An 18,754-nucleotide genomic window follows, 5' to 3' on the forward strand; every position below is an offset into this window, starting at 1 on the left:
TCTATATACCAAAATACTATATTCAAAATGCATTTAAATTGGTAAAATATTTTTTTTACAATTAGTAGTAATATACGGTGTAGTATGACTATATGTGCGCTAAAAACAAATTTTGGGTGAAGAATTTATTACTTTTTGTTATAAAAAGTTATGGGTTAATACAGATTGGTGTGAGCTGTTACATTTGTGTGTTTGATAGCATTTAGGAAATTTGAATTAATGACAACCTTCCCATCTTCTCATCCATTTTTTTTATTTCTCATTCATATATTTCACTAACATTTTTCATCTATTTAAATTTCTTATGCTAAGTTCAAAACTATCAATTGAAATTCATCATATTCAATGAAAATATTTTACTTTTAGTTTGCAATGCTGTATGTGAAAATGGAGTGCTATAGAAGTGGACTTCATCAGTTCATTGGGAATGGTATAATAAATTTTATTTACTCAATAAATATCTTAAAAATAATATTTACATAAGCAGATTAAAGTCAGAAGAAAGTTCCAAATTACGGATAACTACCTGAAGCCGTTATATTGTCTTGACAAGCTACTTTTTAAACGGAATTCAAGGCTTTGCCGGTGAGAAAAAGTAAACACATATGTAACATTTAATTTGAAAAAACCTATGCATACATGTATACATATACATATAATTTGATATCTTAAATTAGGAGTGATTTCAAAAATTAGCTAGACAAACCACAATTTATAGAAATACAAGTGATTAGTATTTTTCACAATCGAAAATCAAGTAGAAATTGCACTCATTAGAGTAAAATAGGAGAGACACTTAAGGTCTTACTGTTTCATAAAATTGTTTCTATTTTAAGAAATGAATCAAAACGAGTACTGATATTTCAAAAAAAAAAAAAACTAAAAAACATACTCCCTCCGTCCCATGCTACTCGCACTTTTCATTTTAGGCCGTAAATTTGAGATTGATTTTTTTGTGTAATTAAAAAAGAATTTTAGGTGTAATGAGACATTACTTAATAAAAGAGCTCTTAACTTAAACTAACATATTAATTAAATGCATTAATTCTAACTTAAATTATAAATAGTGTAAGGACTTTGTGACGAGCCGAAAAGTAAACGTGCGAGTAGCACGGGACGGAGGGAGTACATAGAATACAAAAATTCATAATTATCGTTGCATATAACTAGCACGATACACACATTGTCATAAAAGACGTTAATTTACACGAGTTTTTGTTAAAAATGCGCCGCAACTTGTAAATGCATACGTGTGATCGATTCAGAATCGATTATAGCTCCCCCGCATCCTTAACATTTTAGTCATTGCAGCAAGATCTGCCCCTCCGTTGCCAACTGCACTACGCCCCTGCGGGCAATTAACATTTTAGTCATGAAACCGTTATCCGTACCAACTATATACATAAATATACTGAAAAAATCGCCGGAACTCTTGGAAATGGATATACTCACCCGTCCATAAATAATAATCAACTTTGATTCGCTCATAATAATTAGTCATTTTCCAATTTTAATCATATGAACCACCAATTTTTTCTCTTTTATCTTTTTCTTAATTTACTAATTTTGTATTAAAACTCGTATAGTTGATAGCCAGAACTATTTTGCAATTGACTATACAATACAATACTGATTTTTTTAAATATAAAAGGCCAAGAACATTAATGCAATCCTACACAATCCTATACACACAATGTAAATTCAATGAAATTAAGTTGAAAATGGGGGATGAGCTCTCACAAAAGGTGATTATTAATGAGGAGATGAGCCACAATTTAAATTTTAGTGATGGTTTAAACCAAGATAAAAAAAATTATGTGTAGGAAAGAGACAATCTCAGCTACAAAGCCCTCACGGCAACCTAGTCCACGTATATGGCCGCATGCACCTCTCTCACCAAACTCATTTACGCTCTCACACACATATAAACCACACACACTCTCTCTCTCTCTCTCCCTCTCCCTATCTGATCAGTCCAATGGCTCTAAGAAAAAGTGAGTCCGGCGCCTCCTCTTGGGTGGAGGCCGGAAGCGGTGGCGATGGGGAGCCGAACGAGGCTGCAGCTGGGGCCGTGGGCGCTGAGAGCGAGGAGCGGCGCCAGGACCCAGCCGAGGCCGGCTCCGAGGAGGCGCCGCCGGGGGAGGACCCCCCGAAGGAGGAGGAGGCCGCGGTGGCGGACCCCAGCATCTTCCAGCTCTCGTACCCGAGGCCGCGGCTGCGGTGGACGGCCGAGCTGCACGAACAGTTCGTCAAGGCTATTGACGAACTGGGTGGCGCGAACAGTAATTTTTACTTTTTTCTCTCTCCTACTTTCAGTTCAGTAAGCAGGAAAAAAGATAGGTGGAAGCTATGCTTTTTTTTAAAAAAAAATTGAAAATTATATTTTTAAGCAATTCAGATTTTTATCCTGCTTTCTGTTTAGTAAGCCAGAAAAACAGAAAGCAGGAAAAAAGATCGATAGAAGCTATGTTTTTTATAAAAATTAAAAAAATATACTTTTAAGTGATTTAGATCTTTGACAAGGGTTTTGTAAAAGAGGAAAATCGGAAATGAAGCTTTTATAGTAAGTTTACTTTTCTCTCTACTTTTATGTGATAGTGACTGTTTTTAAAAATTTATTCGAGAATATATTTATTAAGTGATTCAGAGACTTCTGAACAACGATCTACATAAATCTGAAAATTCTAAAAACAAGAAAAATAGCGCTCTCGCCACCCCATTTATGTCATTGTTGGTGTGTAATTTTTTTTTGGGTTAAAACTTGTTTTTAATATATGTATGTGGGAAGATTGTTGATTTAGTTTAGAAGGCTAATGTTTTGTTTTTTGTTGAAATAATTGTGAAATTTGTTTATATTTTTTGCAGGAGCTACACCTAAACTAATCCATGCCTTGATGGGAGTTGAAGGGATAACTCTCTTCCACATAAAGAGCCATTTGCAGGTTTTATATGCTCATTTTAATAATTTTCTATGTTCTTATCTTTAATTTTACTACTCTAGCTGGATTACATACTATAATACATAAGTCTTAGTTGTATTAAAAACATTAATGAGTACCATGATTTCACACAATTTTGCACAAAATGCAAATAATTGCAATGATTTCATATGATGGATATAAGTAATTAATGTTGTATTGAGCTACTTAGCATAGCAACTTATAAAAAATTAGGATTTTTTATATTTTACTTTTGAAATAATAAATAATTTTCTTTTATTTTTTTTTATAAATTGCTACAGAAGTATCGGCTTGGAAAGACTGGAAGGAGGCTCTGGAGAAAAGATCTCTTGCCGCCCAACTATTGTAAGTTTATAATATTTCATACAACTTTTTTACTATCATCACCCATTTCCAATTTATAACACAATTTTGAAATCTTGATGTAAAAAATATATACATGAATTTTGTGCAGTGTGTGATATCAGTATTTTTAGTCAAATTAAAGTAGAAGACAAAAATACATGTGCACTAATGTGCAATTATCACATGAGTTAAACGACATCGTTTAAGTAGTTGTGCAGATATTGTGCAAGTATTTTCCTGAAAACCAGATCTGTTTTAATTATGTGCGGTTTTGTTCGATATTATAAACCACAAAGATTCAATTGACAATATTCTTGTGACAGTTTTTAAAAATTGAGATGTAAACCAAAAATCAATTAAATAAATTTATGCTATTAGTAATACTATTTGTTTGGACTTATTAGTTGAAGGAGGAGATATGGTGCCACCAATGAACCAGCTGCAAGCTGAGGAACCTTCCGTTCAAAGTGCATTTAACATGAACGGGTAACGTTGTTTTACTTTTTTTTCTACTCTTTAATCTCGATTTGTTTCGGATAAGATTCGATGCTCCACTTTTTGTATCTCGCTGAATCGCTATGTGTACACTTTTATTTCTTTTTAATTTCAATTTTATATGCGTTCGTCGAATTTTATATGGTATATACCTAATTATTGTTACTTATAGTTTTCAAAATTACCATTTTTAAAAAAATAGTAATTAGTTATGTACATATAATTATCAATTTTGTTATAATGGTTAATTCGATATCGATAATGGTTCACTGAATCTCATCCCCGACCCGACCGCTCAATCCTAATGATCCTCATGTTTGGTATATGCAGGATCAATGTGTTGGGAGATGAGGCGCTTAGCGATCTCCATCTAATGGTCGAGGTAATACACCCCTTATCTATGTTTTCGAGTAGTTTAGTTAAATTTCAGTCTGTCTCGCAACTTTCAAAATCAGTAAGAAAAACTAAACTATGAAAGTTTGGATTTGTTCGCAATCCAAATTTTATTAATTTAGCACTACTATTTTAACCAGCCTCAGGCTACATTCGTGACTGCACCACCACCGCGACCACTACCGGCACTAGGACCACTACCAGCACCACCGGCACCGGCACCAGCACCAGAACCGGCGATAAACAGTGTCAAATACGAGGATGTAGTGGAACCTTCTCTGCTGCCTCTCTTTCCGGCGGGTGGGCCGACGATGGAGTGGCCGGAATTCAACCAAGGCGGAGCACGAAGAGCCCTCGACAACCCCCCAACGATGGACGACTACCTCAACTACTCCGCCGACTTCACCAATCCCTCCTCCTGCACCCTCTTCAACACCTTCTTCGACGACGTCGCCACCCTCCCACCCCCCAACCCGGACTTCTTCTCCCCCCCGCCTACTTTTCCTTAAACTTGTTCGTGTCTGTGTCCGTATTTATGTTTATTTTTAATTCAATGGCATTTGAACTCAACTCATAATTAATTAAGCCTTTTTGTTGCTTGTCACATGGCACGATTTACATATGTTTGAATTGATAATGCTACAAAGATTGAAATGAAAGTAGTCTCATTTCACAATTCACAAAATAAAATATAGCAAAGTTTAGTGAAACTTGAGGCTGGTGAGGACATTGTTGTTCACCGGGTCGGCCAGATGATCCAGGAGGTTCTGGTACGGGCCGACCCCGGTGACCAAAGCTTGGACGAAGTAGCCCAGGATTGCCAGCATGGCGAGCCTCCCATTCTTCACCTCTTTGAGCTTCAAGTCATTCAACGACTTCTCGTCCTTCCCGAACCCTAAGGGGTTGAAGAAGGGGCCGCCAGGGTAGGCTGGGTTGCCTGACCCCCCAAGCCCCTTCTCCAGCCCCAGGAAGTACTGCTTCCCCATGGAGCCCGGGTTGTACCAGTCCTGGAACCTCCTATGCTCCGCGAACCCCATCAGTGCCATCTCCAGGACGAACAAGGTGTAGTTGTCGGCCCAGTAGTTGTAGGTCCCGGCCGGGGGGATCACCCCGGTCTGGAACCACGCCAGGGCGGTTTCCTGAGGGATTAAACCGGCCTTGCCGAGGATCTCGGGAGCAATTGACCCGACCGCCCCCAGCATGGCGAAACGCCCGTTGATGATCTCGCCGTAGGCTAGCCATCTAGGCTCGATGAACCCTCCGGTGCCTTCCGGGTCCGACAGGCCCAACGGGTCGAACCCGTAGTCGCCCGGGAGGCTGCAAGAAAATTAAGTAGTTCTTGCCTTGATTAGTAACTTCTACTCAACTTTCATCATATTATAACATATGATGGAATAATTTATGGATTATACTTTATTAGTAGGGTCTAAGGTAAATTAGACCTATACTAGTATTTATTTATGTATAAGCTATATATCCTAAATTTGGAATTAGGAATTTCAAGACAATACTTTTTCTAATTTTTGTAATTATAATATAGATTTTTGCACAACGATTCACACAAAATATCGAAAATTTAAAACTCGTACCTTCCATCCAAGTAGGAGAGACTTTGTTGGGATGCGAACCAGAGTTGCCGGTTAGCTCCTTGCTGAAAATTCGACGTACGAAAAGTCGTGGTGAGACGTGATTGATAAAATCGTGTTCGTGTTAGTTGTCGTGTTGACTTACCTTGACGGGAGGCGTGGAGGCGGCCTTGACGAGGAAGGAAACCTTTCTGGAGGAGCGGAGGGGCGTTGCGCCGAGGATTTGCCTTGCGAGCTCAGCGGAGGTGGAGATGGATGAAGAAGAGAGCAATGCTTGTGTAGCCATTTTTGGGTATTGGAAATTGATGAAGAAAGAGCTACAAGCAAAGGGAATTTAGTAGAGCACAAACACAAGCATCTCAAGCCTCAAATATGGCCACACAGATTTTTGTGGGCCCTATAAAATGTGGTTGCTAAAGCCATGAGATAGAGTTGGGATCTTGGTATCAAATGGGAGTGTCACAACTGGCATATGATTTTGATAATAGTAGATATTATTTGGCTTTCACCTCCAAATTATTAAAAAATAATTTGACGCGTGTTTACTCTATAGTCTATTGGTATGGAAAATGAAAATACTTTCATTTGATCTTTTTTTTTCTATAAATTTGTGGTTGACATGAGAAGAGTTTGATATTCTCTAATTAGTCTTGAAATAAATCACTTAAAATTAATGACGATGATAGTGATGAGATGAAAGTGTTAAGTGTAGAGTTATTTGAAAATGGCTCTCCACTATTTGTCGGAGATGATGATCATAAAAGAACATGAATTGAGTATTTTTTGGAGTTATAATAAGAAAATGATAAAATGTACCTTTTTTTGGTTGATTATTGATCAATCATATAACTTTTGCTATATTACTTTTAATTTTAACCATTGTGGTACTATTGAGAAAAAAATAAAAAAATTATAATTTTATCTCACTTCAGTTTTACAGAAATCAACGAATGATTATGATTTAAATAGAAATTAGTCTTTAAAAAGTACAATATTATTTATAATCTGTGAATTAAAGTAATGTTGTTAATATAAGTATGTTTTTAGAATTAAAGGGTTATGAAAAAAGGCCATACCCACAAATATAAAACCACTTCCAATATCCCTTGCTCCTTTCCAATATCATATGTTAACCAGGCCCAGTCCAATATTGTTTGATGAGGCCCAATCCAATCTTATAAAAATATGCATATATATTAAGATTGTATACTACATACCTATTTTTTAACTTGAAATTAATTGATAACATCGATAAATAATTAATGGATTCGAGTGAACTGTAAATAATCAAACTCATTCTTCCTACGGTTTTGTAGTTGTAATACATAATCTCTTGTCCAAGATTCACTAGTTATTGTTGGATTGCATATAAATAGAATATTAGCGCATCTATCTCATAATTAAAAACAAACCATTAGCTGAAAAATTAAACATTTTATAAATTAAGATCTAATAAAAATAAAAGTATATGGCCCCTGTTGCAACAAATAAAAGACCCAAGGATACATGTTGCCTAATAAAAACTTACATTGGGAATCCCCGTACCTGCGGGCGAGTAATAAGATTGTGAGCACGATAGGGAGGAGGAGGCAAGCGAAACCCGAAAAGTGGTTGGCAGGCCTCATCGCATACTGCCTACCACATGACTTGATGAACGAAAGCCAGACATGGTTCTGTAGTAGTATAAGACATCGCAAAGTTGCATCTTATTAGATGACACCATGATTTACAGACACACTCGCACCTCATAATGCTTCAAATCGCTCCATCTTCCCACTGAATGAGACCAAATATTTATATAAATCCAAACAGATTAAATACTCATCATCACACTTATTATAGAATATCAAACTCCTTTCATGTTGTAAAACTCTTAAACTTTGTCTCACATCGACTTGGTGATGATCCTAGCTCATCTATATAAAAGCGGATAACTCTCCCCCTTATAAACCTATTAATGGGTGAGTGACTCATTTCTAATACATGTCGGCCACAAATGGAAAGAAAAAATATCAAATGAAAGTGCGAAAGCAAGCTTGGGGAAAATATAGCAACATTGGACGTAAAGTTGGAAGCAATAATGGAAGAACAACAACTGGTGAGTGGTTTAGTATTTGCTTCTGTGTTTTTGGAGTTGATAAATAGTTGCTTAATAGCTACGAACACGAAGCTACCATCCGTTGCGAACAACCGGTCACCATCATTTGCCAGAACTTTGAATTTATAAGCAATACCATGATAAGAATCAAAATATGGTGGAGAAACGTGTAGGTGGAACGTATATTCTTTTATCCATGAATTCTCGTCTCTATAGTTGTTCATCTTCCAGATAACAACACGATTACTATTTAAAATATCGCATAAACATAGCTGACCCTCCAAAATGTATAGATGATTGTTGCCATATGGATTGCCACCATAATCATGTGGTGGCAAAAGACCTGCGAAGAGCTCAGTTTCAATATCAAAGAAACAAACCAAGTCATTCTTCTCGAAATCAGAAACCAACCAGTAAAGATTTCCGTTCAGAAATTTAGCACAATCACGTCCCAGTGTAGGCACACCCGGTGCCGTTGGTGCGATGCTTCTCCACTCCCGTCCTGCTCTTCCTCTTCCTAGAGTGTATACATGACACAAACCATATTGATCACCGCATAAAATTTTATACAGTCCACTTAATTTGCTCACTCCGAATCCAAAAAAAGGAACCTGTTCCCATCAGAGGAGGAAGCATAGCATACTCACGAGTCATTGGATTGCATATGAACATTTCTATAGCGTATTTATCTGGATCCCACACCGTAAGCAAACCATTAACTGAAGCAATTACAACGTGAAAATTCCAACCAGGAAAACCAAATCGGAAAGTGGCTTGAAAGCCCCATCGAAGACCGTGTACTCTCTCCCGTCCCGATGAACGAAAGACAGACCTGGTTTCGAGGTGTACGACGACGTAAACTCATCCCCCTTTATCAAACGGCGCCATGATCTACAAACACACTTGCACATCATAACGCTTCTAAAACAGAGTCTTCTCAAATCTCAAGATATCACTCACCAACTCTTCCGGTAGATTTGCAAACATATCTTCCATCGTTGTTACAGAAATATCGTTCGGTTTCCCCTTAAAAAAGTTAGTGATCTTCATTAATACACTCAAGTTCCATTTCCATTCCAAAAAGTTCGTTATCTTCATTAATACCTATTTAAGAAAATTGTGTTTAATAGGTTAAATGAGATTAAATAAAATAAGAGGGAGTATAAAGTCTGTAGAGAGAGTAAAACCTGAGAAAGAATAATATAAGAGTGGTTAGATATTTTTTCTTATCATGAGTTGTAATATAGGCAGAACTAGTTCCTAGTGCCTAACAATCGAACCAAAATATAGTTCATTATTAGGTATGAAATACTTCATTTCAAGATCATTTTAGTTCAGTGTGTTGCAATGAAGTAAAACATTATAATAATGAAGTTCGTATAAAATGAAGTTAAACATTTACTTGAAGTTTGTACGGTTATAGAAACAATCCGTCTACTTTGCGGATGCCCTTATAGTCATCAAAACAATATCGTCCAACACATACATATACAATCACAAAAATCAATTTTTTAGCACCAATTTCGATTTCTCTCAAATTCAATTCCAACTTTCATCTTCATAGCAAATCGTGGAAAATAAAATAAAAAAGCAATCGAAAGAGGCAAATAATGAGAGTAGAGAGAGAGGGACATACCTTCTGAATCAGAGAGAGGACCTTTCAAATAGTGGTGTTTTACTGTTTTGGGTGATTAAGTATATTGGCTTTGCCTTAAAATTTTATAAATAAAATAAAAATAACGTGTAATAAATGAAAATGGTAGGTTGACGAAATTTGGTTACAAGCTGATACAATTATATGGAGAATAATACTACGGTGATAAATTTCTAAAATTATAGAAATCTATAGGTATAAAAAATACTGATAATATAAGTTATACATAAATGGCTTTACCCTCCAAACACCGCCTTATATTATAATTAATAATGACTAAATCGTAGCCTTTGGATGAAATCATGAAAATAATAATAATTTAGGACGTACAAGAAAGTGCTTATAAGTTGAGGACAAATTATTTTGATCTTTTGTTTTTTAGGATATTTCTATTTGTGTCCCCTAATTTTAGTCGAGACACTAACAATAATGATACTTTATAAAGTGTTGGGGGTATAATTTGACACACCAGTTAGTTTCCTTAATAACATTAAAAAGTGTCATTATCCGGTTTTTTTATGTTGTAGTGACCCTTGAGTCTGTATAGATTAATATTGTTGATGATTATTAATCCATACCCATATAGCTCTTAATATACATATGTGAGTCTGACTGTCTGACGATGATTAATCCATGCTTAATAGTACTCATTAATTATAATTAAATAAATATATACAATTAAGGAAAAATTGATTTTTCTTGTTAGAGGAAAGATCGACTATTTATCCACTCCAAAAACACCTAAGCTTTGTACATGCTCTTCTTCAACGATCTAAAATTTTTACTACCTATTTTCCAATAACACTAGCTATAACCCAAGCTTTCTTTCGACTTATAACTATGGAGATTCACAATGTTTGGGCATTAATATTTATTAGGAAAAATATATTCATAGGTTTTTTGACATTTCATATATTTTTCTACTGTTATCTACATTTAATTAAGTAGGTCCTTATATATTTAAAAATTTTATTTCAATAAATCCTTATCGTTTGTCTAAAAATTTTATTTTCATTAAATCGTTATTTTGTTCTATGGTCTTCTAACTTGTGTATTTATTCTTCTGAAACTCTGTGTTTTGCTTTCTTCTTGAAGAGAAATATTGACCATGTATTGATGATCCATCTCCTAATAAAAACAAATCATTTTAGATGAATCAATTATAAAACAATTATAAGCACAGCATGAGAAGGTTGAGTTTTTTCTCCATAATACTACTATGAAATTATACTAAATAACAGAAAATTAATAATTTTACACATAAAGATCTAATAAAAGTTTTTTTTAAATATAAGGCCACTCTTACAAATAAATAAAGTACATAAAGAACCTATGAAAATACATGAACCTACGGATATATGTTGTCTACAAAATCAATGACGTTAACATTGCAAATCCCCGTAGCTTTGAGCGAGAGAAAGCTTGGGATATAAGTGACGATGTTGTAAACATGATCGTTGGAACGGTCTAGAAAAGAATTGCTCACAAGGCATTCATCAGTGTTGTTGTTGTGGATAACTAGTTGATTATCTGTATCCACGGCAAACAACATGTCACCATTTGCAAAAACTTTGAGCGGGAAAACAACTTCACCGATTTGTGGTCGGTCGATCTTACATGCCTTTACCCAAGAATTCGTATCCCCGTAGCTTTTCATTGACCAGATGACAATTCAAGGATATTTTAAATTATCGCATACACATAGCCGACCCTCTAAAACACATAGCTCATAGTCGCCTCTCACATGGCGCCAATTTCTATCAGGATCATTACTATTATCACGAGGAGGAAAAGAAAACTTTGTAAAGAGCTCGGTTTCAAGATCAAAGCAGCAAACGAAGAAACTCTCCTTCAAATCAGATGCCAACCAGTGAAGATTTCCATTAAAAATACAGCATTTTCCTGAGGCATTCTAGGGTTGCTCGTTGGTCCTGCAATGCTTCTCCAACACCCTCCTCTTTCTAGAGTGTATACATGATACGACCTAACTTGATCACGACATAAAATCTTGTACTGTCCACTTATTTTGCTCACTCCAAATCCAGCCATGCAACTACGTACATGAAAAAGACAAGGAATCTCGATACATTCACTTGTAATTGGACTGCATACGAAAAGACTATCATCACATCCATCCAAGAATAAAAGCAAACCATTAGCTGAACCAACTACTAAACGATTATTACAAGGAGTATTTGAACATCGATTGTGAGGAGGAGGCAAGCCGAATTGGAAAAGTGGCTTAAAGGCCTCATCGCAGATTGCGAACCCCATCTCACTATGAACGAAAGCCAGGCATGCATACGACGTTGCAAAGTCACCGCCTTTTATCAGATTGCGCCATGATTTGCAGACAAACTTGCACCTCATAATGCATCTAATTGGAAGCCTTTTGATGATATCTATCGTCAACTCTCGCGGTAGATTTGTCAATAAATCTTTCTTTTGAAAGAGAAGTTTATTCGTCATCTGACACTCTGAATTTCAGTAGTTCAAAATTTTGATGAAAACATTACATAATAAAAAGTATATTTAAAACAAATATTAGTTTAAAATGAGCTCATCCTTGATTTTCGAAAGAAATGGAAAATAGATTAAATGGATTACCACTTATACCCAATACAAGACCTAACACATTCAATCACAAAAATCAATTTTTAACACCAAATTCGATAACTCTCAAATTCAATTCCTACTTACATCTTCATAGCAAATCGTGGGGGAAAAAGCAATGGAAAGAGGCAAATGATGAAAGTAGAGAGAGGGACGTACTTTTATGGGTTTCAATGGTGTTTTGGGTGATTAACATAACTTTTAATTTGGTTTATTGGCTTTGCTTTACATTTTTATAAATAAAATAAAATAATATGTAATAAATGAAAATGGTAGGTTGACGAAATTTTGTAATAATCTGAATAATCTGATACAATTATTATTATAATCGAAAGGAATTATGGAGAATGGAGATATTTAAATTTCTTAAATTATGGCAATCTACAAATTACTGATCTCTAGAATTATGAAATCAACTTGTTTTTAATTTTGATTTTACGAACAAAACATGACTCATTTAAAATTCATAAATAATTCTAGGATGATTACTTGAATTAATTGATTTTTTTGGTGTAATATAATTGATATAAACAATATAATAGTACTAAAAGATATACAAAGCAAATTAATCTTATATTTAATGGAGTACTAAGTTAATGGAAGATGTACAATACAAAATAAAATAAAATAATTGAAGATATTGAATGCAAAATAAATAAATTAATTAAAGATATACAATGCAAAATAATAATCTTTTGTTTTGTAATGTTGGATAGCAAAGTAAGTGTGGGATTAATTATCATTTAAAATTTTAATAAATTATACTTAAATAATTTGGTAGGTTGACTAAATTTGGTAGCAATCTGATACAATTATTATTATAATCGAAAGGAATTATGGAAATTACTAAAAAAATATTCCCTCTGTCCAAAAAAAATAATCTTAATTGTGTGCGAAAAAATAGTTTTATTGAGAAATTGTTAAAGTAATAAACAAGGTGAAAAAATTGATAAAGTAAGAGAAATATGGAGAAAAATTAGATAAAATATGGGAAAGGAGAAAGGTGAGTATAATATTAGGACACTTTCCATTTTAAGAAATGACACTATTGTTTGTGGACATCCTAAAATGACAAAATGGAACTATTTTTCGTGGACTGAGAGAGCATTGTATTATTAATTTACTAATTAAATCCTATTATGTCATAAACATTGTCTCAAAATCATGACCAACGAAGCTAATCCCCGATTTTTGAAAACTATATAGAAAATTGATTGAAGTGTCCCAATTATTATATACTATGCACTAGAAGATCTCACCTGTTGAGTTGAGGTGATTTGCAAATTATAAACAAAAAAGATCATGTAAATAAACTAAAAACACATAAGAATTTATGTATAAAAAAATGGTACACAAATCACCCAAAGTATAACAACTTGTTCATATGATTCAATTATAAAAATTTAAAGACTGAACATTATGAAACCCCATAGACGTGAGTGAGAAAAAGGTTGGGGTATAAATAACGATGTTGGAAGAATAACGTTGTTCGGAACCAACATATGTCCAAATCTTAAAAAACGATTACTTGTCCTAATTGCAGATCGAGGAGGGAGCTCGACATACTCCCGAGTCATTGGATTGCATATAAATATAATTTTAGCCAATGGATCCCAAGCCAAAATCAAGCCATAATCTGAAGCAATTACTGTTGTAATAGAATATTAAAATATAAACTTGATTTTGTAAATATCTAGATATTATGAAGAATTATCTAGAATTGAGGGTGAAAATATCTAAATATTTTGGTAGAATTAACTAGAGATAGAATTCTCTAGAATATAGATATTTAAAATATAAAATTATTAGGTAGATTCTAGAATAGGAGGAGGATTCCTATATAGGAATGAGTTGTAATATTTTGTATAAGTTGAGAAGTTGAAAGAGTTGAGAACTTGAGAGAGTTTGAAAAATAAAGTGTCCTTAGTTTTCCCATATTACTCTCCTAAATCATTTCCAATATATTCCACCCATTCTCCTCTCAAATATTTCCTCCAAACTAAATTACTCATTCAACATATATCTTATATATTCCAACAATTACAACACGATAGTCAGCAGAAGATGATTCATCGTGAGAAGGCAAACTGAATCCGAAAAGTGGGTTGAAGGCATCATCGCGGACAGTGTACCCCATGTCCATGTCGAGGTGAACAAAAGACAGACGTGGTTCCGTAGTATACGCCATCGCAAACTCATCCCCCTCTAGCAGATGACACCATGATTTACCAACACACTTGCACCTCATAATGCTCGTAACGGGGAGTCTTATCAAGATGTCTGTCCTAATATCTTTTGGAAAATTTGCAAAAAATTAGTGATCATCAATAATAGCTACGAACTAGCTAGATGCGGATGAAAAAAATATAATGAGATTGGAGATACTATTAGGTGAAGAAAGAGCTATATATTTTCAATAATCCTATTTTGAAAGGGAAACGATTAAGTTTATCTCTCTTTGTTTCAAATATCAATTTTATTTCTCACTTATCTGTAACGACAATCGGTTTTTTGTATATATCAATTTACTCGTTGAATACAGCATATTTAGATGAGTATCCTCTATATATATATATAGGATTGTGATCAATACCGAACCACTCTTAAACCTTAAACGCCGAACAACATCATTATATGATAACCTGGAGTTCATTATAATGAACTAATAACAAACTTATAATAAACTTCAGATTTCTAAACTATGCATGATGATGTCATTATTTTAAATCTTAGAATTCCCTATAATGAACTATAAATAAAGTTGTAATGAACTCCGAGTTATTATATAATGATGTGTTTGACGTTTAGTGTTTTAAACTAGTTTGGTATATAATACAATTCTATATATATATAGTATATATGAGAAGGAGGGTGTATTATTTTTTTTAGTAATTTTACAATTTGTAGTATGTTCTACAAAAAAAAAGTCGTATATATCCAATATTTATAAGATTACAATTGTTGGAAATAAGTCGTCATCGACTTTACACGACATTCTCGAGAAATCAAGAAATGAGGAAGATGTGCTAATTAATAACTAATCATGTAAGAATGTGTTAGAGAATTCTAGAAAAGTCAACGTGCAACTTTGATTAGTAAATTAATTATAGAAAATTGATATAAGTGTTCCCAATTATGTGTATATATGCACTAAAAGACCATGTTGAGATGAGGTCCAAGTGTGTTTGCAAATTAAAAACAAAAAAGAAAATGTATAAACAAAAAAACACATAAGAAATTAAGAATCTATTAAAATTAAAAAAAAATACACCAAACACCCAAATTACAACAACCTGTTCATATGTTTAATAAAAATTTAAGAGAAAAGGCTAATAAAACTGGTCCTGAACATATGCTCATTTTATGATTTTAGTCCTAGACATTATCTTTTGAATTTTTTGTCCCAAACATTTCAACTCGGATCACAATCGGTCCAACATTAACTATCCGTCAAATTTTAACTGTCAATGTTTTTAATCATGATTTTGACCAAATTAAATAACACAACAAAATTTAGCAACGGAACAAATCCGTCACAAATTGGGAGATTCCAAAAGTAATAAAAAAGGAATCCAAGTGCTTGTATCTCTGTGTTTGTGTATGAAGGATGGAGAGAGAGAGAGAGGCATTTTTAGTAACTGTGCATCTAAAAATAAAATAAAAAAATCTATTGGGAAACCCCTCCCTCCGCCGCCTTCCTCCTCCGCAGTTTCGATTCTGGACCCTAATTCGACCCAATCGCAGCAGCCGGCGGTCTACAACATCAACAAATACGATTTCTGCGAAGTCGTTCAGAAGCTCACCGGCTAGCCGGCGCACGAGCGGTTACCGGCGCCGCAGCCCAGGCCTCCGAGCTCGCGCCTGCAGAGGATTCGCCCCCCTCCCCATGGTTGTGAGCGAAATTAAGCTTGGGGTTGGATGAATAACGTTGTTCACAACCAACATAAGTCACAAAATCTCTTGTGTTTACGGTGTAGATATATAGTTGATCATTAGATGCGAACGTAGAAAACTGATCTGATACTGCAAATAACAAGTCACCATTCCCGGGCACGTACAAATGTCGATACAATTCAGATAAGATGAAGCTATATTCCTTTACCCAAGAATTCTCATCCCCGTAATTATTCATCTTCCACATAATAACAAGTCGCCAATTTAAAACACCACATAAAAATAGCCGGCCCTCCAAAACATATAGCCGATTATGGCCATAGATATTGCCACTATAATCACCAGGAACTGAAAAACTGGTAAATAACTCAGTTTCCAAATCAAAGCAACAAACCATGAATTTTTTTTTCAGACTCAGATGCCAACCAATGAAGATTTCCATTAAAAAATACAGTGCAATCACGGACCAGTATACGTTTGCCAGGTGCGGCTGCTGCGACGCTTCTCCACATCCCCGTGCCTTGTCCTGGAGTGTATACATGACATGAACTATAGGCATCACTGCACGAAATCTTAAATTGCCGACTTATTTTGCTCACTCGAAATCCAAAATACGGAATAGTTCTAATCGTGGATAGAGGAGGGATCTCGACACACTCACGAGTCATTGGATTGCATATAGATAGAATTTTAGTCAATGGATTCCACACCGAAAGCAAACCATTATCTGAAGCAGTTCCAGCGTGATGCAAACAGTAGATGATTGATCGTGAGAAGGCCAACCGAATCGGAAAAGTGGTACGACTTCGGAAACTTATCCCCCTTATCAGAATGAGCCATGATTTACAAACAAACTTGCACGTCATAACGCGATTTACAAACAAACTTGCACGTCATAACGCTCATAATCGGGAGTCTCCTACGATCTCTATCGTAATATCTTCAGGTAGATTTACAAACAGATCTTCCATCGTTGTTACGAAAATATCTGTCCGTTTCCCTTCACAAAAATTAATGATCTTCATTAATGGATGCGGAAAAAGAAAAAAAATATATGAGATTGGAGACGATTAGTAGATAATAAAGAGTTATATATTCTTAATAATCCTATTCTAAAAGGAAACAATATAAATCATGTTACATTTATCTTTTCTATTTATGTCAATTTACTCGTTATTATTACCGTGAAAGTGTATTTATGTACATTATAGAACTTTAATTAAAATAAAATAATTTCCCGAGACTATGGAAAATAGATTAAATTGTCCCAATTATTTATATATTTGTGAAATATGGCCCAATCTTTTAGAAAGGTCCAGCTGTATTTTGGCCCACTTCCTTAAAGCCCGAATTTAATTTGAATTGCCCAATGGTAAGATCAAACGATAAAGTAAGAGGAGAAAAAAAAAAGATTTTCAAAAAGTGGAGACGAACGGAAAAGGAAATAAAGTATATTTTTATGGACGGAGTTTTTTAATTATATTACAATTTGTAGTATTTTCTATAAAAAAAGTCTTATCCTCTATCTATAAGATTACAATGAGATTTGATTTTTAATAAAAAAAATATTTCTAATCTATCTAGAGTACAACAAATATATATCTTTAAGCAATCTTAACATCATCTTGTACAAATTTAATGATGTATGTATGAGATATATACTCATAGATATTAATATTATACATTAGTAGTTTTTAAAATGGATGAAGTCTAAATTTAAAAGCTATATATGAAAAAAAACAAGTGAGATTAGTCATGCGTTTCTGATTTATATTAGTATGTTTTATTAGTGGATTAATTATATAATAATTTGAGTATTGATGTAGAGCTTTTTTTCAAAATCAGCCAAGTAAGAGTATATTATTTTGATAAGCAGTATGCTTGATTCCTGAGCGTGTGCTTGATTCCATAATTATAATATGATTAGTTGAATTAATTTTGAAATAGATTAAATATATCTTTTCAAAGTTAAAAATTAAATATTCATTACAATTTTTACCTCGCAATCATGACCCAATAAGCTAATCCCTGATTTTCGAAAATTATGGAAAATGTAGATTAAATTGTTCCAATCAACGAAAAGATAATGTAAATAAACTAAAAACACAAATGAATCTATAAAAACAAAAAACAACAGTACACAAATCACCCAAAGTAAAACAACCTGTTCATATGTTTGAATAATAAAAATTTAAAGAAAGAACATTATGAACTTAACAACTAAACATTATGAAACTTGTAAATGAAATCAAGCTTAGGGTATAAACAACAATATTGGAAGAATGTTGTTTAGAACGACCATATGTCATAATATCGCCTGTGTTTTAGGAGCAGTTAAATAGTAAAATTAGTTACTAATTAAATAATATTATTATTTCATAAACATTATCACAAAATCATGACCCACTAAGCTAATCCTGGAAAATTGATAAAAAAGTGTACCAATAGTTATGTGTATATATGCACTAGAAGATCGTGATGGTGTTTGGGGCAAGTATGTTTGCAAATTATAAATGAAAAGATAATGTAAATAAACAAAAAAAATACATATGAATCTATTAAAAAAGAGTACACCAATAACCCAAATTACAACAAACTATTCATATGTCAAATAAATTTAAAGACTGAACATTATGAAACCCCATGGAGGCGAGCGAAATCAAGCTTGGGGTATAAACATTAATGTTGGAAGAATAATGTTGTTTAGAAACAACAA

General features: G+C 33.9%; 2 protein-coding genes across 2 annotated transcripts; one reads left to right on the forward strand and one right to left on the reverse strand.

The window, feature by feature from the left end:
- The first annotated feature begins 1,978 nt into the window (after nt 1–1,978).
- LOC121756045 (myb family transcription factor PHL7-like) lies at nt 1,979–4,702 on the forward strand. Its single transcript, XM_042151503.1, has 6 exons — nt 1,979–2,282; nt 2,866–2,942; nt 3,242–3,305; nt 3,710–3,791; nt 4,131–4,182; nt 4,334–4,702. Exons 1-6 carry the CDS (start codon nt 1,979–1,981, stop codon nt 4,700–4,702), a joined length of 948 nt encoding a protein of 315 aa, XP_042007437.1.
- Nucleotides 4,703–4,767: 65 nt separating this feature from the next.
- Nucleotides 4,768–6,127, reverse strand: LOC121756224 (chlorophyll a-b binding protein 8, chloroplastic). The gene is made up of 3 exons (XM_042151716.1): nt 5,925–6,127; nt 5,783–5,844; nt 4,768–5,510 (listed from the first exon to the last, which is right to left on the reverse strand). The coding sequence occupies exons 1-3, from the start codon at nt 6,063–6,065 to the stop codon at nt 4,895–4,897; spliced, it is 819 nt and encodes a 272-aa protein (XP_042007650.1). The 5' UTR covers nt 6,066–6,127; the 3' UTR covers nt 4,768–4,894.
- Nucleotides 6,128–18,754: the final 12,627 nt, after the last annotated feature.

This window comes from Salvia splendens, chromosome 11, assembly GCF_004379255.2.
Source record: "Salvia splendens isolate huo1 chromosome 11, SspV2, whole genome shotgun sequence".
NCBI lineage: Eukaryota > Viridiplantae > Streptophyta > Magnoliopsida > Lamiales > Lamiaceae > Salvia > Salvia splendens.